General features: G+C 31.2%; 1 protein-coding gene across 1 annotated transcript; it reads left to right on the top strand.

Moving 5' to 3' along the window:
* The first annotated feature begins 11,825 nt into the window (after positions 1–11,825).
* LOC129306700 (molybdenum cofactor sulfurase) lies at positions 11,826–14,224 on the top strand. Its single transcript, XM_054947415.1, has one exon. It carries the CDS (start codon positions 12,006–12,008, stop codon positions 13,926–13,928), a length of 1,923 nt encoding a protein of 640 aa, XP_054803390.1. The 5' UTR covers positions 11,826–12,005; the 3' UTR covers positions 13,929–14,224.
* The last annotated feature ends 12,525 nt before the right edge of the window (positions 14,225–26,749 follow it).

A 26,749-nucleotide genomic window follows, 5' to 3' on the forward strand; every position in this document is an offset into this window, starting at 1 on the left:
TATGTAAAGAATGAATAAAAACGATTCGGTGCTGATTAGATTTACTTTAAAGGGCCCATCACCAACAAACTCGAAAATCTTTGATTAAAATTCATATATTTTCAGCTTTGTTTCTCCGCTTCTCAGCTTCTCTTGGGTAAAGAAAGTCCGACCCCAAGACTAATGCAGTAATGATACCAATAATAAATAGCTTTCGGTCGAGTGATTCTTTACATACCTAAATAAGACAGCACAATAAAAATTTAAGAAAAAAATACTAAAACTTAGTGTGTTTGGATTAATAGATATTTGGATCAAATCCCATATTTGACTAGACAAAATTTTATGGATTTAAATCCAAATACATCTGCCATTACATTTCCTTTAGAATTTCAAATCCTCTCAATAGCCTAGTTATTTGAAATTTTAGTTACTTCAACCCTCTCATTCTCTTTGTATTTTTATTATTAATACTTTTATAATTCACATCTTTTCTTATCTCTCGCAAATTGAAAAATATAGGTAAACTTATCACTTTTAATTTTTTATTTTTATTTTAAATTTCAACTCATTCTTTTTCTTCATTTGAAATTTTTTTAAACTACCCATACAAAAGATTTTAAAATATGCATGAATTCTAAATGTGAGATTTGAAATGCAATAATAAGATTTTAAATTTAAAATTCAAATCTACCAATTTAAATGCTACCTTACAGTGTTTAATTTTAGAGCATGAGGAGGGAATCTGAAGTATATAAGAACAAATGTCAACATACAAAAGAAAAGCCAAGAAGCATGAAAAATTGCCCGTGGATATTCACAGGAATAATGCTAAATCCCTAAGCATATGCTAATGTTTCAGTATGGTTTATTCCAGTCATCCAATCTCTCTCTCTCTCTCTCTCTCTCGATCTCGATCTCGATGTGTGTGTGTGTGTGTGTGTGTGTGTGTAAAGACTCTGGAAAGTGACCATATACAAGCCAGGATTAAGCGAGGCATGGATCAGCAAAGAGAGACCCAGAAGAAATTATACGGTGCTTCCATAACCATACTAAGCAAATCAGCAATAGGGCAGCTCTTTCTTGGCAGCTAGCTAGTTAAGGGCTAATAAGGACTCGCCAACTTTATTAGCTATATATTAACAGTCCCTAATATTCTCAGTGACTTCTTGCCAAAGGAGAGTTGCCCTGTGGCTGCTTTAGCTTAATCTCATTAATTTCTGCTCAATACTTCAAGGTACGTAAAAGCTCTTCTCTGCCTTTTTTTTTTTCATGCCATCTTTTCATGTAATAAGCTATAATTTTAAATAGCTCACCAATATCATTCTTCCACACACACTCACACATGCGTCTCAGGGATTTTTACTCACCCCTAACTTATTAAATGTTGACATAAAATATAGCATTGCTTTTGCTGAGCATAAGCTTTGTGAATTTGGATTCAATAAATGGTATAAATTTATACTCACTCAATAAGTGTCTCATATGATACAATAATAATTATTCGATTTAATTGAATGGTTGTCAACAATTGTGTCACATGATACTCAAGTAAAGCATATCAAATTTTGAATTTTTGAAGGGAACAATATATGCAAAAAGTGTTCTAATGTGAGGCGGGTTCTTTTTCATTCTGGAAGGAAATTAATGTATCTTGATGATCATGTTCAAAAGTTGAATTGTAATTAGGATATTTATTGAATTAGTAGATTTACATATCCAAATCCAAGTTTTGTCTCGGGATGTTATTCTCTTCTCCCTCTCCCTTTTTTTCCTTGCTTCATTAATTAAATGAGGCACCTCGTCCCAAAATTGGAGTTGGAGGGAAGCCCTCCTTATCACATCTGTTGAGGAGGTGTGGACCCTGCACCATTTACATTCATTTAGATTTAATTTGTTTATTTACATTCTTAAAATAAAAAAATTATATAAATTATAAAAAATTTCATAAATCTGTTCACCCTTCTTAACAATCCAAATTTAATATGAATGACCACATTTAATATTAACTTTTTATAAATTAACTTTTTACATATATTCCAGACAGTGCAAGTTTAATATTAAATTTTTTTATAATATTTATAAATTAAATGTGGACCATTTATATTAAATCTAGACTGTCCAAACTAGTGAACATATTTATTAAAATTTTTATTTTAAAAATGTAAAATTAAAAATTAAAAATATTAAATTTAAGCCATTTAAATTAACCATAAATGGCTTAATATCTTCCATTACTGAAAGGCTGAGTAAATTTTAGGGTACAGTTATATGACTCAGAGATGCAGGATGGTCACGGAGGCTCAAGTTGGAGGTAATGAAAATTATTGAACTGTCGGTGGATTCCTTGCAGATAAGTAAAAGCAGAGAAGGTTGGTACGGCGATCAAAACGCACCGTTTTCGCATGCAAGACTACAATAGAAGAGCCCATTGTCATGCCCATCAAGTGGAACAATAACATGGTCATGAAATTAAAATCTTCGTACTTTTATGAACGCACGTTGGCTCAGATAGTAAGAAGTTTGAATTTCTTTAACCATCAACTCTTGAATTCGATTGTTAGAGTAATGAAAATAGAGAAAATATGTTTAGGAAAGACATCCCTTTAGAGCCTCACAACTACAATGCTCAAATTCGAATTAATCAGGGTTGTCGGTTTCTGATGCCAAATGAATATAGAAAAAGAGAAAAAGAAAAAAAATAACTTCATACTTCGCTTTGCGTCCAAGAAAATCGTACGGATACTTTCCTTAAGGTTTTGCTTGACCCACACTAGCGCAATTTAGGTTATGGCCATATTATTTTGAAAAAAAAGACACGTGAGGCTTGGAAACGAAACGTACGACTTGGCTTTAATGACATGGGGTATTTTGACATTAAATTATTGTAAAAATAACTTCCAGTCCTACACAAAACAATTTATTTAAAAGAAATAAAAATATAATTTTAAATACCCATACTTTTCTCGTATTTTATCCTATATTTTTTAAATTTTTAAATTTTTATATTTTATTTTAAATTCTTAAATCAACAAAGTGTAAAAAATTTTAAAGGAACTCAGAACACCAAAAAATAAAAACTTAAAAATTTAAAATATTAAAAAAAATTATAGGAATCAAAGTTATATTTGTTCTTTATTTAAATGTAAAAAAATTATGAAATTATAAAATTAGTCTAAAGTCTCGTATTTTTTTAATGAATTCTTGACAATTTGCTATATTTAAATTATCAATTATCAACTACTATTTGATAGTTGGTAGCGGAGTTATTTAGTTGACAATAAAGTATCAATAATTAACAAATTTCTAACATTAATTCACAACTTAAATAAAGAACATAGGATATCAAAATAATTTTTTGATTTCAATAGAATATTTTTATATTTAAATTTTTTTTGTGTGGGATGTGAGAGTAATTTTTCCTAAAAAAATTCCTTTCATGTACAAGAAAATATAGTGGGAAAAAAAAGAGAGAAATTGGTTTTAATGTCTAAAATACAGTACCCATTTAATGGTTTTAGTGGCCTACTCAGAGAATTTTAGGCATTCAAAAGAGCTTCACCCCATTTGAGGATAATGATTTATCACCAACGGGGCCCAGATGGGCACGAGAATGAGGTTGAAATCAAATTGGCGTTTCTAATAGCAATTTTGAAGTGTCACGAAAGGAAAGAGATGAGAACAATGAAAAGGAAAAATTTATTGCAACGGTATTCCGTTGATAATGACTTTTCATATAAACAGCAAATGTTGTCATTAAAATTGGAAGATGGCTGATGAATTGGGTTGCTAGGCCTGTTAATATTAATAAGGCTGGCTCGGATCTTATAGACCCAGACTTTAAGATGCTCAAGTTGATAAGTCAAGTCTGCGTATTCTAAATTAATTATGTTTTTTCAAACATGATCATCATTCATAGGGTCAGCCTAAAAGCCCGCATAACAATTTCAAAAGTTTTATTTAAAATTTTAATTGTGTTAATATATAATTTAAAAATTTGTATTATTTTTACTTATTAATTCAAAAATAAAAATAAACCAAACAATTTTTGACAATTTCAACCACGTTACTAATTGGAATGGAGAGAAATACAGAGTTCAAGAAAGCTAGCCTAAACTCAAGCCGATTTTTAAAAGATTTAGGGCCTATTTATTTTAGTTTATTTCATGATAAAATTACTTTTTTAAAAAATTTATTTTATGAGTTTTTATTATATTTATTTAAAATTTTAAAAATAATTAAAATTTAAAAAAAATAAATTTTTGATTATTTTAAGAAATTACTTTGATTAATTTTTAAAAATAATCTAATACATTTTTGAGAGAGAGTAATTTTAAAAAGGCAAGAGACTCAAAAATATCATAAAATTTTAAAATAATATAATAATAAATTATTTTTACAAAACAAAAATAAGGAAAATATTATAAAATATAAAAATAATTAACTAATAATCACTTTTTTTTATTAACGAAACATAAAATAAAGTCTATTTTTTTATAGAATCTCTATAAAATAATTTTTTTTTTTTACAAAATCTCTAAACTATTTAAAACATTGCTTATTGTTTAATTTTAAACAAGTAGACTTTTAACAAAAGTTGTGCCTAAACTTGCGAACATGTTCTGTTTTTATAAGTCTGGCTTTCAAAAAATACAAGATTTAAAGTAGTCCTCAAGACTTGACTATTATTGATAATTCCATCTAAGATAGAAAAACTATATTTAATTTTATCAAAGTATTTGGGGAAAATTTTAAATATAAATGATATGGATGGAACTAATTGATTAGAAATCTAAGATTTCTCTCCCCTGCTGAAATTCCAGAACCAATATCGAACAAGCCAATCAAGAATTATCTTGATGCTAAAAATCAATGGAAATGGGAAATCTTTAGAGATCTTTTGCCACAAAGATCTTATATCAGATTCAGCAAATCTCTCTTAATGTCAATGATCCTGCTCCCAAAACATGTCACTGGAACCTCAACGGCATTGGTGAATTAAGTCAATGTATCAAGCAGAGCACTCTGTTTTAAAAACTTCAAAGTCTGACACTTATTGGCAAATTGGCATTAGCATTGTTTCTTGGAAACTTTGGGAGGCTCACAATCACATAATCTTTAATGAGGAGATTATTGATGAAGGCACATTTCTAGTAAATATAAAGACTATAGTTGCATGATCATAATGTTAGAAACTTTTCTACTTTCAAAGTTTTGATGTACTTTGTTTTTTTGTCTTTCCCTTTTTTTTTCCTCATGTATGATTTTGATCAATAGAAATTTCCCCTTTACTCATGAAAAAAATCTATTGCGGTTTTTTTTCAATTTATTTATCATTTTATTATTATTAAAGGTAAAATTTTATGAGTTAGTATGATCCCCACCAACAAAAGTTTTTTAGTTGATAATGATTTGGGAGTATAATCCCCACCAGCAAAAATTTTCTAGTTGATAATGATTTGAGTTATAATTCACAAATTTGAGTTATAACTCATAAAATTATGAGTTCAAATTTTATTTTAGATGCAAAGATTTTATTAATAAATAATCTATACATATTTTTGTAAATGTTTTTATATGTTCTGATCTAGTGAGCACTTAAGATTCAACTTATGTAAATTTTTTTTTAAAAAAAAATATATTCCCTCGATGGGTGTACAGTGATGCAATCATACACAAAAAGTCTAAAATAACGGTTTGCTCCTGCATCTTGGTCAAAAAGTAAACTTACATATACAAATCTTATGTATCCATTCTCCTTCCTCCACAAGTTTTTATGTTCAACCCTCCCACATTTTTAATTAATATCATTAAAGTTTTTTCATTAATATATACAACATTTTTCACTTCTATTAGTAGTTTCGAGATAAAATGTTATTTTTTTAATTTAAGTATCAGAATTATATAATGAAACTATTATACATAAAGATGCTTTCCCCTTAGCATTTGTCTATTTTTTTGTTGTTATTTTTATCATATATATGTATTTTTTTTTCCAAATGTACTCTTACAGTCACAGCCAGCAACTATAAAATTAATCCCTCAATAAATTTGAGTATCATTTAAGAAATTATTCTCCCCTAAATAATACTCTTCATGTACATATCAAAGAATTGAACTTTGGTGCTATCAGTATCATTTGTGTCATATAAACTTGATCATACATATGTATTTTAATACAACTTTAAGCTGCACTTCATTTTATTAGAAGAGGATTAAATAATTAAAGTTAACCATTGACTTCAATAGTGAACCAAACTGTTTTTTCTTTCAATATGCCTCTTTCTATTATTTATTTATTTATTTAATTTGCCTGATCAAGACTCCTCTCGAGTCTGAAGTTGGATTTTCTCCTTTAAAAAGGAGAGCAAAGGAGAGAACAATACAGGTTAGATTGAATTTAAAAATATAAATTTAATAATTTTTAAAAATATAAATTTAATTTAAACAGTTTAAATTTATAATGAAAGACGGTGGAAAAAAAAAAGCATAAGAGAAAAACACCCCCCCTCAAGTCTTGACCTTCTCTTTCAGCTGACAAAAAGTAATAATGTCCTCGGAAATTATCAGTAAAAAGGGTACATTATCATTGTATCATTGCTTTTTCGTTATGTAAACTATGTTTTACTTGCTACTTGAAGATGAAGTTGCGGAGCAAATTATAATACCAATTTATCATCAGGCGCCGACAAAATTGCCGACTTCAGGATGTCTTCGGAGGAAACTATCATTTCCATTATCACAATCAAAATTCTAGTGATTTGGATTTAATATAAAATTACAATTATAATTGTACATAAAACGTACGTAAATAAATTTAAATTTTTAAAATTTAATTGAACGGTTTAAAATTGTAGATTTTTATTAAAATATTTTATAAAGTAAATTTTTCAATTTTTATTATAATATTAAATTGTCCGGAATAAATTTTATTTTGTTCAAACCTTTGTAGTAGAACAAAAGAAATTTCCTGCCACAAACTATTATATTTTGAACTATTAAAATAATTATAACTTATTACAAAAGTCTTCCAAAAGAATTTTTGTATTCATAATCATCAACCATCAATGCAATTTAATAAGTTTTCAATGTTTAACTCATTTTTTTTCTGTACGTATTGCGTTGGAGTTTTGCCTCGCGTATATGTCATGTAAACTGAAGGAAAGTAACACATGGGGCGCGAGAATCATGCGTTAGCCGTCTCACACACGCCACTCTCGTAAATTAATTAAAAATTCATGGCCAAAATATCGTAAATAAAATTTTCAAATATTTAATGCTATTTTTTTTTTTTAGGAAATAGAGTATGTGGTAGTACGTTAGAAAATTTAAACACCTGATTGCAAATTAAAAAGTAAAAAAAACAAAAATTATTTGCAAACTTTGTCTTGTATTTTCTTCTTATTCATTTATAGATATCATTTTAATGAGAATAATCATGTTCAAATGTTGATTGAGTACTAAATCATATTAATGCATATAAAAAAAATTTGACTTTGGTTCTCAATAAATGTTTGTGTCTTTCTCCCAAGAAAAATGTGTCTGTGTCTATCTCTCTTTTCATATATATATATATATATATATATAAAATATAACTTTAACTCTTTATATTTTGCTTGCATTTTATTATAAGTCTCTGTATTTTTTTTAGATATTTTAAATCTTTATACTTTTATTTTTTAATATTATAGGTCCCTAAATGAACAAAGTATAAAGATTTTAAAAGAACTTAAAATACCGAAAAATAAAAATGTAAAGATTTAAAATATTAAAAAAATATGCAAAAACTTACAGGAAAACACGAGCAAAGTACAAAATTATGTTTTTCTTATGTATAAATAAGAGAGAATGATATATCAGTTTCAAATTTAAATCCAATTAAAGGTTCTTATCTCAATTTACAAATAATTTGTAGAGAAGTTGGAGCAAAAAAATTTGGTAAGTTAAGCTTAAGAAGAAATGACAAGTAAGAATCTATTAATATCAAATCAATTTTTTTTTCAAGATTTCAATATTGAAATGAGGAAGAAAGAGTTATGAATTTGAAACCTTTAATTATAAAAAGATTTTAATTTAATATTAATATTCTTATAAAATCTTTATTTATCACTTTTCCTAAGTTTAAACAATTTATTGGGTTAATCTATCTCTACCTTGGCTTTTTTCTTATTTGAGAAAATTGCTAATAAATCCTCATTTAATGAATTTATTGATTAAAAATCCCTGATATCATTTTAAGGACCTGGGTCCTTTGTAAGAATAAAGTTCTAGAGTTAAATGACTATATTACCCATAATCAAATACTCTCCTTTGTTGATCCCTCTCTCTCCACTCGATCTCCAACAAGATGAACGTTTCTTCTCCTAGATGCAATTTCCCTCCGTAATGTGTAAAAGTTATTTAATTTGACTCTTCCATTCAGTGAAGTTTCTTCCACGTGTGCAAATATCTTCAGTTAAATGTAATTTCTTTCTATTTTGTGCAAAAGTCATCCATCATATGCAAGATTCCTTCAATTATATACAGCATTCTATCATAAAGTACAAAATCAATTTGAGTGCAAGAAAATTTTAATGAGATGTACTTTTTCTTCAGTCACATGCAATACTTTTCAATTAGATGTAGTAAGTTTCTTTCACAGGTTCGCAATATCTTCAATTATATGCAATCTCTTTATATTATGCCTGAAAATCATCCACCACGCGCATTTTTTCGAGAAAAAATGGTAACCCCATCATGAAATTTTTTTTCGTACACTCCAAAGTTCTAAAAGTGCAACATATCTTAATATACTCCATTCGTTTTGAATTATAAAATTTTTTTAACTCATTTTAATTTAAAATATAAGACACTTGTTAGGTTTTAATTTTTTTTTTCAATTTTACTCTTATATTTATTAACTTAATTAGTTTATGTATTATTTATTACATTTTTTCTCACTCTTCATGATAGCTAAAAATTTGTTAGCTTATAAGGAGGATCAATGCTTTTTTATGTTATAATACTTCATTAAAAATATTATCTTTCATTAAATTTACTATTGATAATTGGGAAAAAGTGTAAAAAATTTATAATATTTTTAATTAAAAATAAGGATATAAATGAATTTTATTAATATTTGAATTACAGTTAAAAATCTCTCATATTTTGGATTAGAAGGGGTAAAATGGTATCCCAAAAAATTTCAATCTACACTCAAAAAGTTTGTTGCCAACACGTTTTTCTAGGAAAATGTTAACCTTATCTTGAAAAATTTCATGCTACACTCAGTTAAATACAAGCTTTTGAATCCGTATTCTAAAATCAAATGTCTAGGTTAACGAATTTTTAGAAGAAACCTCTTTAATTATCTTGAAAAATTTTCTTCAATATTAGACACAGCCTCTGGATCTCCACTTTTTATGAAAATGTGAATCTTTATTTTTAAATCAAATATCGAAAAAATTCATTCTTTTTTACCTCCATAGGCAGGACACAAAATAACCTTCTGCTTTTTACCTTTTAGCGATGTTATTATAACTGTAATTAACTTCTGAACTAATCATCATTTGTCTTGAAACGTGAAATCTAAAAAAGCTAACACATTGCAACTTTTCACCTAGAAATTTGTTACAACAAAAAGAAAGAAATTTCAATCTATGATTACGCAGCTAATTATGCATGCTCTGTTTCCTGTGTTCCCTACACTCTGCCTTCTTTCTTTGCCCACTTAGCATGCAACTTTGCCTTTTCCTTTTCACTAATTGCACGAATTCTTGTATTCTTTTTAAGTCTCAATTTGAATTGCATTCCCTTCAAAGACAGTCAATCCCACTTTGTTCGTTTTGAACAACCTCAGGCTTTATTATTATTATTATTTTATTTCTCTCTCACTTTTGTAAACATGATTCCATGAGCCCACTATCCACTGTACCTAACCCCATCTCATCCCCACACGTAGCAGAGCCAGGTTTGGAATCAGAGGTGCAAAATGATTTGATTTAAAAATAATATTTTAATAATTAAGAAATAATTACATTTGATCATCATTTTTTAAAAAATTATATTGAATAGGTTAATATTTTATATACTATATTCTTAATATCTTATCTTAATTATCAAAATATTACATATCCAATTAGCTTATATGCTCAAATATTTTTTATATAAATATATTTAATTTATTATAAAGAATAAGGAATGTAAAGTTGCAAAATTTACAGGCTTATAACTTTTCTCAAAAAGTGGGGGTGCATTTCCCACACGCAATGCTTAACCTGGGGCCTGGGGTTAGTGGATGTAGAATTGTTTTTGGTGAGACATAAATGAGATATGCTCAATCGATAGCACAATTTAGGTCTCGATTGGTATGATTGAATAGTTTTTAATAAAATTAAAATTAAAATTAAAATTAAAATTGAAATAAAATTAAATTATAAAAATATGTTTGATATGTCAGAAAAATTAGATGAAATTCTTACATTACTTTTATTTGGTATGTAAGACATAGAAATAGAATTATATTTAAAAGACAAAAATACCCTATATAAAAATTAAAATAAAACATAATAAAAACTTAATTGTGTACCAATACAAAAATTTATTAAAGGTAGCAAGGAAATACAAGAAAATCAAAAGTTTTCCTTCCTAAATAATAAAAAATCCAGTAAAATATTTTACAAAAAATATTATAATATATAAATTATATACAAATATTATATATAATACTATCTTATATATATATTATAACGTTTTATATATAATGAGCAAAAATATCAAGAATCAGGAGTGAGGTGAGGGTTTTATTTTTTTTGAGGGCAAATTTGTCTTTTTAAAATTTGTATGAAGGCAAAAGTGTCTTAAATGTTACAATTCTATAGAATTGCTCTCAATTTCATAGCTTTAAATAAGGAATTAAATTCAGCCTCTTTTTATGGAATCAAGATTCTCAAGAATTGTAATTCATATTTACCAAACATCATTTTATTCAGATTTTTATCTCAATTTTATTTCTATCTTCACAATTTCAACCTACCAAACATGACCTTAATTTGCCTCACATACTAAAAACAATTGATAGAACTATATGAATTAGGTTTTTTACATGTGCAAAAGTTAAAATTCAAACTTCAATCATTTGTTTCTCTTTTAATTGGTGGGTTCAAAACCAATATATCAGTCTAGCAAATCAAAGTTGAATTCATATTTACACAAGGTATCCTAAAGTTGAGAGGGAACAATCGTGCACTCTTAAATATATGTAGGTCCGCCCATGCCCCTACACGCATAATTTTCGCTCATCGTTCAAGCTTCATTATTTATAGAACCCAGAATATGAATAATTCTCCAACTTTTTTATTTTATACATCTCAAGAAGTTCGGAGACTTAAGGTCTAAGCAAGCAAGCATTGTACGATTGAGAAACAATCTTAAAGACTCTTTCTTTTTGACTTCATCGATATTGCCCCCTAAAAAAAGTGCCACTTTGTTTGTCCTTCTTCGGCTATGATTGCTTCCTCCATTTCCTTTGCTCTCCTGCAATTTTTTTTTTTTTAACAGAACAATCATCGAAACCAATATTCTAAGACAAAATCACTTTCACTGGATAATTTAAAATATTTTTTCTGTGACCGCCTTTACTTCTTCTCATGGTTTCTGTCATTAGGGATGATTAATAACTTGTTCACATAATACGTTATACAATAGTGAAAATATGGCACTAGTTAAAAGAAACAAACAGAAGGAAGCAGATTTGCATTCAAATGCAACATCACACTGGCCTGTGGGGTCACGATAATAAATAGTCAACTTGGCAAATGCTGAAGAAAACGTCATATAATTGTGCTACACGGCCTTGTCGATGTGTTCAAACCCAGCCACTCAAAACCAGACACATTTATCAACCATACCAACTTCATTTCTTGAAACTTTCCGTTGTGTCTCTTAAAAAGAGGATCGAGAATTGAGAAATTCAACTTATATATTACATTCATATATATAATGTTGATCTGTCTTTGAGCGTGTGGAGAAGAGGAGAAGAAACAAAAATGGCGACACTTGGACAAAAGCACGAGGCGTCTCTAGTATATTCTCAAGGTTGCTGCCCAACCACTTTTTTCAGCATACCAACAATATCTCAGTCTCAGATCACAGTAAGCAAACCCAGAAGCAGTACTTCGGAGTGTCGACACAATTTTGCGGCAACGACAGCTTCCTCAATTTTTCCGAACACACAGTTCACTAATCATGAATCTCTTCCGTCTCTCCAGGAATCGTTCACTGAGTTTGTTAGAGTATATCCTCAATACTCTGAGACTGAGCAAGTGGATCTCGTCAGGGCTGAAGAATACTACCATCTTTCTGTTTCCAAATATACATGCCTTGATTATATTGGAATTGGTCTCTTCTCTTATTACCAATTGCAACGCCATGACACTTTGAAAACCCAGATTGCTTCTTCTTCAATCCCTCAGGTGCCTCAATATTCAGAGGCTCCCTTCTTTAGTATATCGTACAAGACAGGGAATCTGAAGACTCTGTTGCTTCACGGGGGGCAAGAATCAGAATTTGAGACTACCATGAGGAAGAAAATCATGGGTTTCTTGAATATTTCTGATAATGATTACTTCATGGTGTTCACTGCGAACAGAACAGCAGCTTTTAAATTAGTGGCCGAGTCTTACCCTTTCCAGTCGAATCGGAAGCTTCTGACAGTTTATGACTACGAGAGTGAAGCTGTGGAGACTATGATTAGCTGTTCAGAGAGAAGAGGAGGCAGAGCTCTGTCGGCAGAGTTTTCATGGCCACGTCTCAGGATACAGTCGACAAAATTGAGGAAGATGATTGAAGGTAAGACAAAGTGCAAGAAAAAGAGAGGGCTTTTTGTGTTTCCACTTCATTCTAGAGTAACAGGAGCGAGATATCCTTATCTGTGGATGAGCGTAGCACAGGAAAATGGCTGGCATGTGTTGATCGATGCTTGTGCATTGAGTCCAAAAGACACGGATAGCTTTGGCCTCTGTGTGTTTCGCCCAGATTTTCTCATCTGTTCTTTCTATAAAGTATTTGGGGAAAACCCATCTGGATTTGGGTGTCTCTTTGTTAAAAAATCTGCCATTTCAGTTCTGCAAGCTTCTTCTTGTGGAGGAATTGTCAATCTTATACCAGAAAGAAGACTATTTCAGGTACCAGAGGATTCTTCAGGTACTCAAGTAGACCAAAAAGCAACCTCTATCTTACAACAAGAATTAGAGTCTCTGACCTCTTTCTCTGGTCGTATAGAATCTAAGAAAGTTGAAGAAGGAGTGCTATCTAAACTTCAGATCACCGAACGAGATGAAGTAAAAAAACGCAACACTGTTGAGAATCCAGAAAGAAGGAAAGTCCCAGACGATAAAAATGGAAGCTTTGATATTGAATGCAGGTGTTTAGATCAGGTGGACTCTTTAGGGTTAACAGTAATCAACAACAGAGGAAGGTACCTTGTAAATTGGCTGGTGAACTCATTGCTGAAGCTGAAGCATCCAAACACGGAAGGGGTTCCTTTGGTAAAGATTTATGGTCCAAAGATAAGATTTGACAGAGGGCCTGCTTTGGCTTTCAATGTGTTTGATTGGAAAGGATCAAAGGTTGAACCTGTTCTTGTACAGAAACTTGCTGACAGAAACAACATTTCTCTGAGCTATGGATTCCTCCACCATTTATGCTTCGCAGATAAGTATGTGCAAGAGAAGGGAAGGGTTTTACAAACCAAAGAAGGTGGTGTAGGCAAAGGAGTGAAGATGGAAAAGAAGAAAGATGGATCACAGAAGCTAGGGATAACTGTGGTTACTGCTGCGATAGGATTTCTGGCAAATTTTGAAGATATCTACAAGCTCTGGGCTTTTCTTGCACGGTTTCTTGATGCTGACTTTGTGGAGAAGGAGAGATGGAGATACACTACTCTAAATCAGAAAACAATTGAAATTTAGCTTCTTTTTTCTTTTGGGAAGCTTTGTTTGTTCTTGTGGAGTATAAAATTGGCTGAAGATTTAATAAGATTAAGATTCAAAATTCGTACATTTGTCTATGTCTACTATAGTGTCATGTCCCTTTATCAAAGCAAGATTGGGTGGATATAGTGGTTTCCTGGCTAGCCGGTTCTGCTATAAACTTTGTATATGCACATGACCAAGTATGTTGTGATCATGCTTGTATGATACGCATGGCTTTCGAAGAAAAATCAGCCCAAAAAGAAATTGTGAATTGTGACTAAATATTCCCAAAATTGTTTGGTGATACACATGGCTTTCACTCATGCTGAATTGTTTCATTGACACTGCTAACTGGTTCTAAGTTTACATTAATTATTTTTGCATCATTTATGTGCTCAAACATACCCTTCTCTCCCATATCCATACTATCCATAATAATTTCCTCCCTTATATCCAACAATACTCTCTCAACCACAGACCTTACAATCTACCCTTCACTTTTATTTTGTGTTTCTCCTTGTCTCTCTCCTTGTGGTTCTACTCCCATCAATTTCCCCTCTTGTTCCATATTTAGAAGCTCTCTTGCAAAATTGTGACCAACCATTCCCATTATGCATGAATAAATTCCTCTACTCACCAAAGTATCAAATATTGTGATTGGAGGAATTATTGGGTGAGTCACATTGACTTTTACCTCTGGATTTGTAGCAACAAAAGAGCATAAAAACCCTTGCACATTAGACTTCTCCAACTGAACAATTTTATTCATTTTCTCATCATCCTAATATATAAGTGGCTTATCTTCTAATGGTGGCACAATTCCAAGCAATGGAAACTTTTCAAACAACAATGTGCATGAAAATAGATCAATTAACATGACTAACTAACCTAAACAAGACTAACTTTAAATTAACAAAGACAAAGTTTAGATTCTTACTATCAAAAAATAAAGGTATCCACCACAATATTTCTCTGTTTTTCCTCTTTTCAAAGCATCTTGATAATCTTCAATCTATTTCATTAACTCTTTCACCACAAGATTAGACTAATTGTGTGAACCTAATGTGCTTCAATTAGAACATATCATCTTCAATAGCATGACAATTCCTAATGCAGGAGGGCACAACATCTCAAGAGTGAAAATTACAAACAATGACTTGAATATTTCATCATCATCCCTTGACATGAGCATGCTCTTCAAGTCGCTAAACCTTCTTCTATCATAATTTCTCTTAAACTCCATATATAAGCCATTGTTACAAGTTGCCACTTCCTCAACACCTTCCTCACCCTTACAAGGAAATCCCATTAACATTCCAACTAATATCTCATCTATCACTAACTGAATATTTCTAATGAATATTGATGAAGTTCTTGGATCAATTGCTCTAATAATTTTAGCACGTAGAACATGGGGTAATTTGGTGCACCTAGCATCTAGAATTTTATCAAACCCAATCCTATCTACCCTAATTTTCAACTATCGATTATTCCTCACATGAATTGCCACTTTCATAGATTGTTTATGGGAGCACCTTGTTAGGAATTCCACTTCTTTGGTTGAGGAAGTATCTCTTGTCCTTTCTTTTTCTTCTTTTACAGCCTTACATACTTGCTCCTCTTTTTCTCAGACAAATTATTTCAGGATTCCCTTGCACCTTTGTCTACCTCTACAATTCCCTTAAAGATTCATTTTCCTTTCTAATTCAACCAAAAATCCTACTTAAACTTGCACAAACCTATCATTTAGACTTCCCTTTCTCTGGTTCTTTCCCTTTCACCATTATATACTTTAATAAAGACTAACTAAACCTACTACATTCGAAATGGGAGAAGAAATGTGACTCAGAAATTTGAAAAGCAATGTGATTATTTGAATAAATGGGGCAAACTTACTAAAGATATCAACAAGTTTCTAATGTTGTGCCTTAAGATGGTCCTTTAATGCCATCATTAATGCATTGCCATAGTCGCCTGAATACTCCTCCACTTCACTAATGACAACCACTACTAACGTTGCTGCCTCTACCATCGTCCACCAAAATGTATTGGGCTTCAACAAATATGCAATTGATTGTCCACCAAGAGGTAGCTGTTTGTTTTTTGTCCTTTTTTCCTCATATAGGCAAAATGGCAATTAGTCAAGTGGAATTAATGCCAATGAAGGACCCATTTTTAGATTTTGATATAAGCCCTTCTTGGCAAATAAACTTGTGGGGAGGTTTTTTTAGGCAATTTTTCCTATTTCTTAGTGATGTTATGATTCCTCGTGTGCAAGAAAGTACCATCTTTTCATTGAAAAATGATTTAGGTGATGTAACTAATGAGTAATGTTTAGTCTACTAGTCAATATATATATATATATATAGATATATATATATATATATATCCAAATTAGTTATTTAATTTGTATTTTAATATGATAGGTTTGGATAAATGTCATTATGATAAAATGGTGTGGTAGCTCTCTTGTAAACGTGAGGTTGCAAATTTAATCTCAATTATAATATCAAACCATAAGCACTTACTCTTATAATTAAAAAAAAAAGTTAAGTTTGGTAATTTTCTAAAGTATCTCATAAGTGTGATTATAATCTGCAATTACTTCCATTTTTGAAAAAGAGAAATTCTTTTTCAATAAAAATAAGAAAAAGAGAAATCATATCACAAGAAGTCTAATAAAATACTAGCATATTAATTCACCTAATTAAATATTTAAAGACGTTGACTTGGAAAAGTGAAAGGAAGATGGGTCAATTGAGATTTCAGCATTCAATTGGTGCTCATACTTTTCATCTCACAATGACCATTAGTGCAATTAAGTTAGATTAAAAAGTTAAAAAAAATTAGATTAAAAAGTTACTGCCCTCATTACATTTAGATGGATGGATTTGAATTTTGATTTTAGATTAATAATTTCATAATTAAAATTTATTTATTTAAAATTATTGGTTTGGATAATATAAAAAAAGTTCAAATGAAAATGAGAGATTATAGTCCTTGACTCATATTAAAAGAAAATTGTTATTTCATTTTCAATTAAAGTTCATTTTTACTACTAAACTATACCCTCAAGAGCATCCATTGTTATATACTTTATTTTAGTACAACTAACCCCTTAAACTTTCAAAATCAAATCACCTAGTGTCCTACCATTAAATTGAACCTAACGAATGTTAAGTGAGGCAAGTAAGTCCCATAAATTTGTATAGGTGATAGTTTAATCACAAAAATTTGACTAAGTTTTGCCACATGTCATATCATGTGGAAGAGGGCTATATTATGATGATTCAAGAAGGGCAAGAGTATAATTGTTAAAATCCACTTACTCCTTCTTCTTCTTTGGATCTCTATTCCTATCAAGTCATTGTCTTCATTGATTTTCTAGATCTTCAACCTTGGGAAAAAATATGAACCCTTAAAACATAACCTCCCTCTTATCATCTCACCTTTTCTCCCTCTACCTCATCATCTCACCCCCTTCCATCTCATCCAGACTTTCAATCCCTAGGATTTGATTACATCGCCACTAACTAGATTAGTCAACAAGGTAATGTTTGCCACGACATTATCACTAATCACCATACAATTTAATTAGGAGGCAATTAAGCTCTCCTAAGCGTATCTGACCATAGAAGTGTTAAAACAAATAACTTGGAAAATTCTTTCAAAAATATCTGGGACCCCAAAAACCCTTTAAAAGTGTCATTTAAGCTCAAACTTAATGCTTTACAACATCATAGGAAGCATGAAAAAAAAATAGAACAAACTATAGGAAACAATGTCACAAATATCTTTTTTTTCACATTCTGGCATTGACGTTAAGACATATGGTCTATGCGTTGCAACATGTGATATAAAGAGGGCACTCTCGCCTCTGTACCATACACCATGGTGCATATGCCCTATCATAATAGCAAAAAAATTGTTATGACAATTTTCTGGACCCACTTCGGATGTTTGCCATTTTTACATCCAAAGCTCGATTAGAGTGATTCAAACATTCACATGAAACTTGTTCAAAAATCTAGCTAATGGTAGGATTTTGTTATGATTCGAGATTATATGTAAATTTTAGATACCTAGATACAAAAAGTTAGATTTTCAAACAATTTTGATGCATCCAAGTGATCAAACCATAAACCTCATACCATTAGCCCAACTTAGGACTTGAACCAAATCAAATAGAGCATTAAAACCTAATTGAGCAGTCATATACACAATATAACATTAAATACAAGATTTGGCCACCTAAGTCCCCAAGTTCACATGACAAGGCAATCACCACATAAACTCCCAGCATTCACCATGTGGCCAAACCATCCCCACATCATATACAAAAATATCACTACATACATTTGTATCAAAGTTTTAGCCTAACTTTGAGTCTCTCCATTTTGCTCATATTTTGCTATTGGTCCATGCACTTTTTTCAGTGTTCTAGGTCCTTATATTTTTATTTTTCATTATTTTAGGTCTTTTCACAAATAAAGTGTAGGGATCTTAGAGGGAACTAAAATAATGAAAAAAAGTGTAGGGACCTAAAATACAAAAAAAAGTACATAGACTAATAGCAAAATGCAAGAAAAGTACAGAGACCTAAAGTTATGTTTTTTCAAATTTCAATAACCAAGATAATTGATACTATTGATTAACATGTGAAGTTATAAATAAGTATTAAGGAAAAGATATAAAACATGAAAGTGCAATACATAATATCACCACAAGAGAGTGCATGATTCTATCCAACTAATCCTCCAATACTCTCGACTAAAGTTGTAGGCTATCTCGTAGGATTAAACTGCATGTTTAGTCTGAGCTCACCTTCTATGATAGGACTACCAGGCCAAGGCATCCTAATCTACTTTTTGACTACAGGTTTCCCTTATTACAAGTAATTGAGATATCATTACTCGAAGATCGCATCATATGGATGCTAAGGAATATAATCTCTAATACTACATCCTTTTGTGTACTAAGGAGAATAGTTCTCCAATAGCACACCCTATCATGTACTAAGAAGAGTATAAGTTGTATCTTACATCTTGAGATATTAGCAGTATTATATGGATTTAATCTCTATTATTTCCATTATGGTGAACTTCCACCATTACTAAATATCACATAAATCACCTTGAAATCATACAAAATCTTATCACCACATAACTTTCTTTAATTTACCACGTGTGCATATTTATGCCAATTACCACCCTAACCATACTAATGACATGCTTGAATGTTCACTTTAAATTATACATACAAATACTAGTTTTTTGCCCTTTTTCTAAAACATAGTCAACATGCTAATTCAATATTACTTTCCAAAAATCTTTGTAAAACATCAATTATCTAATATGCATATATACTCATGCTGTCACTTGTAAACTACTTAACAAGATAATAAATAATATAAATTATTCGGTTATCTTAATCCTTTTGTCACTGAAAGGGTTACCCGTGGTATAAATTTATCGCTATCACCTCTTAAATCTTAATAAGGTTCCATAAATCTCAATCTCCAATAATAAGTACCATATGTTAATTTTTAAACTTAACATAAGTACTTTTTAGCTAAAATTCTACTTAATTTCACCACTCTCAACCTATAACCCTTATGGTAGAGCTAGTCAAAGATACAACTAGCTTACCCCATCACCTTTAATCTTCACTTAACATAATCACAATGTATGTCATTTTAACATGCCTCAAAACACTAAATCGAAGATAGGGTTTGATCCAAACTCACTTTCTAATCACCACTTCTCCATAGAACCACTTGCTCCAAGTCTAAGAAGCATAAATCAACCTACTAGAATCACATGCAATACTTAAAGCATCGATTCTTAGCTTCTCCAACCCATATCAAAGCTCTCTCACTCTAAGCCCTCATGAAATTAAGGAGTAGAAGTGGAGAAGAGAGATGAAGAGCTTACCAAGGGACTTGACAGTCAAAACAACTCCTAAGGTTGTAACAAGTTATGCCCTAGCACAGCCCTTGCATTCCTCCCTTAATCTGGTTCAAACTTTAACTTCTCCTCTAATTTCCACAAGTAAACCATGACTTATTAAGTCTGATTAAGGGCCATGCATCATGCCACATATAACATTCTAAAAAATTTTCCCTTTAATAATAATCATAATTAAGTGTAATTAAGTAGGATTTATGTGGTGTGTAGTCAAAAGGGACTAATGAGTGTTTTTAGTTGGGATTTCAGGTATAATTTAGTCTAAAGTGAAATTAGGTCACTTGGGCATCAAAAAGTAGAGGAAAAAAAAGTAGAAAAGCATCTGTGCCACATGCTAAGGCTTGTGCGTGGTGCGCCGTGGAGCACAGAGCTGGAACACAAAAGTAATCTCCTCTGTACCACATGTTGTAATGTAAAATCTCCAAGCTAGACAAGTAAGATTACCTTTACTAATCCTCCATAGGTTTTAACAATCATGGTAATTACCAAATTTGTCAAATTTTACAATGGAACCCCAAGTTTTCAATATTTGAAACATCCTAAAAGATCTTTACATTCCAAAATCAATGATAAATTAATATGTAAAAGTATAGGATCTTAAAAGAGTCAATGCATTTACGTAAAATTAGAAAATAGTGAATCAGTGTATAAAAAGAGGCATGCGCCGGGGCTCAAGCATCATGTGCCACGGCGCGTTGTACGATTTTGACAGCAAATTTTTGCTATCATTTGACAGCAATTGGGTGAACTTTTGAAGTGTCCCTTTTCTCCGTCTAACATTCGATTGAGGCAAACTAAGTGTCTATAGAGAGTTTTCTCCCAACTCTAGCTAATGGCTTAAATTTCACCTTTAAATTATTTCTCAATCAAAAGTTAAACACTCATTTCAAAATTCACTCTTTTTCATAATTACACATGACTTGAGTGCCCAAAACTCTAACCATAAGCCAAAAGCTATAAACACCACCCAGACCACACTTAATAGACTAAAACGAACATGTGTAATACACCACATTACTAACATAATACATAAAATATATTTTTATTGCTCAACCCCTTAATCATAAAAACAGAAGGGGGAGCTCTAATCAATCATAATTTCCTCAATTAATCATCACAATCCAAGTGTCATACAAAGCTCTTACTTATACTAGTATTTTAGCCCTGCTATGGACCTCAAAATTAGTACATATATACCTTAGGGCCCAACATACATAATACAATTTCACAATCACATAATGCAAGTAAGTCACACATGAATTTTCCTTAGTTGGGAAGATCATGTAAATTATACACATAACTAAATCAAAGTAAATGAGGCCTACTAATTTTAAGATCAAGTCCTAAGCCTCAGTTTGTTTCCCTTGTTCGTATCCTGATGAGCTAGTTTCTATAATATTGAAGATAATGGAGTGAGTACAACCACTCAGTAACCAAGGTCTATCTAACTCATACTAATGCATGTCAATTACTTAAATGCAAGTGGCAAGGATAATATTCTTAATTCATTGAGCAAGATCAAGAAATACTAAATCATAATTCTTATTTACATTAACATGTATTCATAAGATAATGACTTATTAACACATTTTCATATGGATATAAGACTGACCTCATGATTTTTATCACTAGGGTCACAATACAGACAATTAGGTGCTCTTTTATCATTATATGCATAATCACACCCCATTATATCCTCTTTATTCTTCTAACATGAAATTTAGTGCTATAATAGATTGCAATCATCTATAAACTAACACTATCCTAGCTAATGTTTCCCAACTTACTTGTGAGTCATAGTTTTCCTTATTTTTCACACTATAGGGTGTCATTTTTCCTAAACTAGCTTCCTCATTGAACAAGTAGATAGCTAACTAGATTTGAGTTCCTTGTTGAACCAATAGGAGATGATATGGATAATAAATTTAGGCTAATGATTGAGCTTTAACGGAAGCCTTACCATATCGATTATAATTCTCTACTCCTCTTACTAGGCGAACTCCCAGCTCTCATGATCATACAATGCATAAATATGAGTAACCCCTAGCATGCAGGTGTTCACTACCCAAGCATGCTCAATTATCTCATTTTACTATCATTACACATATTCATCACATAGTTACATTTAATATACATCATCAAACTCCATAACACATCATGTCATTGAACTCCTTTATCACATAATCATTGAACTTCACTTAACATATAATTATTGCACTCTAGCACAATTCACATCATTGAACTCTAAATAAAACAAGTCATGAAACTCTACTAATATTAATTTATAGAACTTCACATGTTCACTATCATTGTACTCAAACTAATCACAATCATTGAACTCCACAACCCATGTCATTAAATACCATAAAAATTTAATATAAATTTATAACATTTCATGCCACACTTGCATTAAGAAATTTCACACATTTCAATTATAAGCTACAAATCAATAAATCAATTAACACACAAGAGCGCAAGAGAGAATTCCTCCAATTATCTCAAACCTTTGAGAGGTCAAAAGTTTCACCCCTCAATTACACACTCTCAAAGATTTCACAAAGCTTGAATGGTGCCAAATATGCTTACTCTATAATTAATCGTAATATAATCCATCAACATTCCTTTTTGGATTAATTTCACTATCAACTCAAACACTTCTTCACTCTTAAGATTCAATCTCTTCTCATACAAGTGTACCCATAGTGTTTCTTAACTCCCTCTAACACATATTAACCTTATTGAACTCTTAAATAATCATTAATAGAACCACATTACCCCAACTACCATATTTATGGTAGGATTTTTGGGTATTTATTACCCCCAACCACGAACACTCACAAAACCATAAATGCTAAGTTTTATTAACTTAATCAACTCATATTAACTCTATTTAAATCAATGGGTTTTGACCTATAGCCTCTATAGATTGAAAATCATCTTTCTCAATCAAACCCTAATGTCACATCCTTAATTTTAAACTAGATTAATTAAGGTCGATTACATTAATTCAGTGTATTAGTAAGGTGTGTGGCCAGAAAGGCCTAACGGATGTGTTTGGTTTTAATTTTAGCCCTAGACGTGGGTTTGAAGGAGAATTGAGTCACTCGAGAATGAGAAGAGGAATAAAACTAAAAGGTAAGGTTTTGTACCACGTGCCGCGGTTGGTAGATTAGGCATCATGGCACATGCATGCTAAAATGCCTGGGAAAGCCCTCTCTGTGCCATGTGTTGTGGTACATTGTGCGCCCATCGCAGTGCATGGATATTTTTCTATAGAAATATGTCTGTCTACAACTCGCGAAAATGAGAAGAAAGGATGATATTTGGGAGAGAGTCTGAAGAGCTATGTTAAGGCTTGAGAAATATGAGTATTGGGAGTATTTTAGAGCTCAAAACACAAAAGGTAAGCTTCTTACACTCAAATCCTTCTTCTTTCTTCCATTTTCTTAGTATTGAAAGTTAGGGTTGGATGATAATGTTGATTTTTTGTCCATCTGGGCTATGGATTCAAACCCATTGACTTAAATAGAGTTAACAGGACTAGATTAAGCTAATGAAACTTGATATTTATGGAGTTATGATGATTGGTGATTGAGGGGCATTAAATGTCCAAAAAGTTTCCATAAATGTGTTCGTTGGGAAAATATGATTCTATTAATAATCATTAAAGAGCTTAATAATGTTAATGAGGGCTAAAGAAAGCAAAGAAACCTTATGAGTATTTTTATATGAGTATAGAATGAATCTTGAGCATGAAGAAGTGTTAAATTAATAGTGAAAATTTACTCAATTGTGAATATTGATGAATTATATTGTGATTGCTTGAAGAGCAACCTTATTGGCACCATTCAAGCTTTTTGGAAGCTTTGAGAGTGAGTAATTAAGGAGTGAAACCTTTAACCTCTTAAAGGTTTGATGTAATCAAGGAAATTCTATTTTGTGCTTTTATGTGTTAATTAGTTTATTGATTAATAAGTGATGATTGAATTATGTGAAATTAATTGAAATGCAAATGTGGTATAAATTGGTTGAAAATCCACTATGATGATTTTTGCACAAAAATACAATGACATGTTAAATGCAATCTTTTGAAAATATTATTAGTGGATTTTTATATTAGGATTTGTTGAGAGTACAATGATTGATTGATATGGGAGTCCAATGATTTTGTGTTTAGTAGAGTACAATGATTACTTGTTAATGAGGTTTCATAAGTATATATATTGTGAGGAGTTCAATAAATTGTAAAATGGTGGAGTTCAGTGTAATTGGTTATGTGAAGTTCTATGAAATATGTTAAATGTGAATTGTTGCATGAATATGCATTGCATGATCTTGAGATACGAGAGTTCACCTAGGTGGAGGAGTAGAAATTTAAATCTATATGGTAGGGCTCCCATTCGAATTGATGGCTTGTCTTACTTATTCAATGAGGGATTATCCCACTGGTTCAACGAGGAACTCGAACCTAGTTAGCTATCTACTGGTTTAATGAGAAAGCTAGTTTAGGGAGAATGACATCTCATAGTATAAGAAAATGAGGGAAGATGTGTTTCACAAGTAAGTTAGGTAAACCTTGGCCGAGTAATCCCCTCACGAGTATTTAGGCTAGGAAGTCCTAAATTATATACTATCTTAATGTGCTATAGCTCTCGATTTCATGTCAGAGGGATAAGGAAGATATAAGGAAGGTGTGATCATACAGATAGTGAAAAAGAGCACATGATTGTTTGTATTGTGACCCTAAAGATGAAAAGCATGAATTGAGTTTTAATTCCTTTCAAGTATATGTTAATTGATTGTGTGACAAACTTTTTCCTATATGAAAGTTGTTAAAAAGTATTTTTTTTCATGAGTATGTTTTATTATGCTTGGAAACGTGAATTTATGCCCTTAAACATTTTACATGATTTAGAAAATTGATTATACTTTCTACTTACATTTAAAATTAATTGACATGTATTAGTATAAGTTAATTCGACCTCGGTTACTAAGTGGTTATACTCGCTCCACTATCTTCAATATTACAGAGAATAGCTCAAGAGGATCAGACAGAGGAAAACAACAAGAGGCTTAAGACTGCGATCCTATTTAGTAGGCCTCTTAATTTTTGAGCATTTATATGTATATGACAATTGAAATTGCCAACTAGGAATAGTCCATTTTGATTCTTACTTGCATTATGTATTTTGTGAGTGGTAAGTGTATTTTGGGCTCTTAGGAGTAGGTTTATGAAGTGTGATATCTATGATAGGGCCAAAATACTAATGCAAGTAAGAGTTAGGAATATGATCATGAATTATTTGCTGAAAAAGGTGCTTGAACTCCCCCTTCTATGTTTTTGAATTAAGGGGTTGAGTATTGAAATTGTGAATTATAAGTGTTTTGCATGATATGGTGTATTGCACATGTACATTTTAGTCTTTTGTATATGGTCAGAGGGTTGTTTAGTGCTTTTGGCTTGAGGATTGTGTTTTGGACACTTTATGTTGTAAAAATTGTTGAAAAAGTGCAAGTTTTGAAAAGAGTGTCCAAAATCTGAATGTGTAATAATTTGGTTATGAAACCTAAACCATTAGTTAGAGCTCGGAAAGAGTTTCCCGTAAATACTTAGTTTGTGCAATCGAACGTCAGATAAAGCAATGAAGGACGTTGAAAGTTGCCCTAAAAGCTATCAAATTGACAACAGAAGTTTGCTATCATAAAGCCTATAATGTGCCACGGCATATGGTGCAACGAGCCACATGCATGGCACAGAGGCGAACATGCTACGGCGCATGCCCCAATTTTTATAAAATCACTTTGTTTTTTGATTTTTTTAGCAAATGCATTAATGTTTGCAATGATCCCATACTTCTGTATAATTGTAAACTTTGATTTGTCTATTTTAAAGTCTTTGGGAAGGATTTTTAGTTTGAAAACTTGGGATCCCAACTTTGCTATCTATTTACAAACTTGGTAAACTTATTTTTACCTTAATCCAATTTTTAATTAATTGAGATTTGGAGTAAATTAGGGTTAGAAAAGGAGGATATTACACCTAACACCCCAACTAGAGAAAATGGAAGAGAAAGAGATATTCAAGCTTTAGAAATTTGCCTCTAGTGTTTTAAAACTCTAAAACACTCTAAATACTCAAGTCCCTTAAGCCCTAGTAAAGCTCTTACATTTCTCCTTTGTTTTTCTTCTGTTCTATATGAATTTCGTGTTCTTATTTCTACAAAAAAGTGACCATGCATCACAGCTCATGACACAGAGAAGTCTTGCCTAAGCACATTAGCACACATGTGCTACAGTAGATGAGCCAGATGTCGTATGGCATAGAACTTCATCCTTTAAATTTTCACCCTCTTTTATATTAGGGTGACCTAACTTCACTTTGAACCTACATTTAAGGCTGAAATTACAACCAAATATGCCCATTAAACCTTTATAGCCATACATCTCACTAATAAACTTAATTACTCTAATCAAGCTTAGTTAATCAAGTTTAAACTTTAAGAATGTTACACGTAGTGCATGAGGATAGGTGCCACAATACACAGTACAATTTTTATAGAATTTAGTCATGAATCTTATGCAAAAAATAAAGAAAAGAAAAGTGGGATTAGGAGAGACAAGAAGAGGATGAAAGGATCTCTGTTAGGACTTCAAATCTAAGAAGACTGGATGTGTTTTTTAAGCCATCTAACCTTATAAGTAAGTCTCCTAACCTCTTCTTCTCCCTTTCTAACCAACTTTTCTCAAGTTTTAAGAGTTGGGGCTTGTGGTAGAAGTGATTTTCATTTTATATAGGTTATGGGTCTAAACTCATTGACTCAAATAGAGTTAGTGAGAGTTGTTTTGAGTATT

The sequence above is a fragment of the Prosopis cineraria genome, unplaced genomic scaffold (genome assembly GCF_029017545.1).
Source record: "Prosopis cineraria cultivar Desert tree isolate PC_DT_omini unplaced genomic scaffold, ASM2901754v1 PC1, whole genome shotgun sequence".
Classification (NCBI taxonomy): Eukaryota; Viridiplantae; Streptophyta; class Magnoliopsida; order Fabales; family Fabaceae; genus Prosopis; species Prosopis cineraria.

Bases quoted from the DNA above. Each gene is read 5' to 3' on its own strand.
- LOC129306700 (XM_054947415.1), top strand. From the start codon at position 12,006: ATGGCGACACTTGGACAAAAGCACGAGGCGTCTCTAGTATATTCTCAA.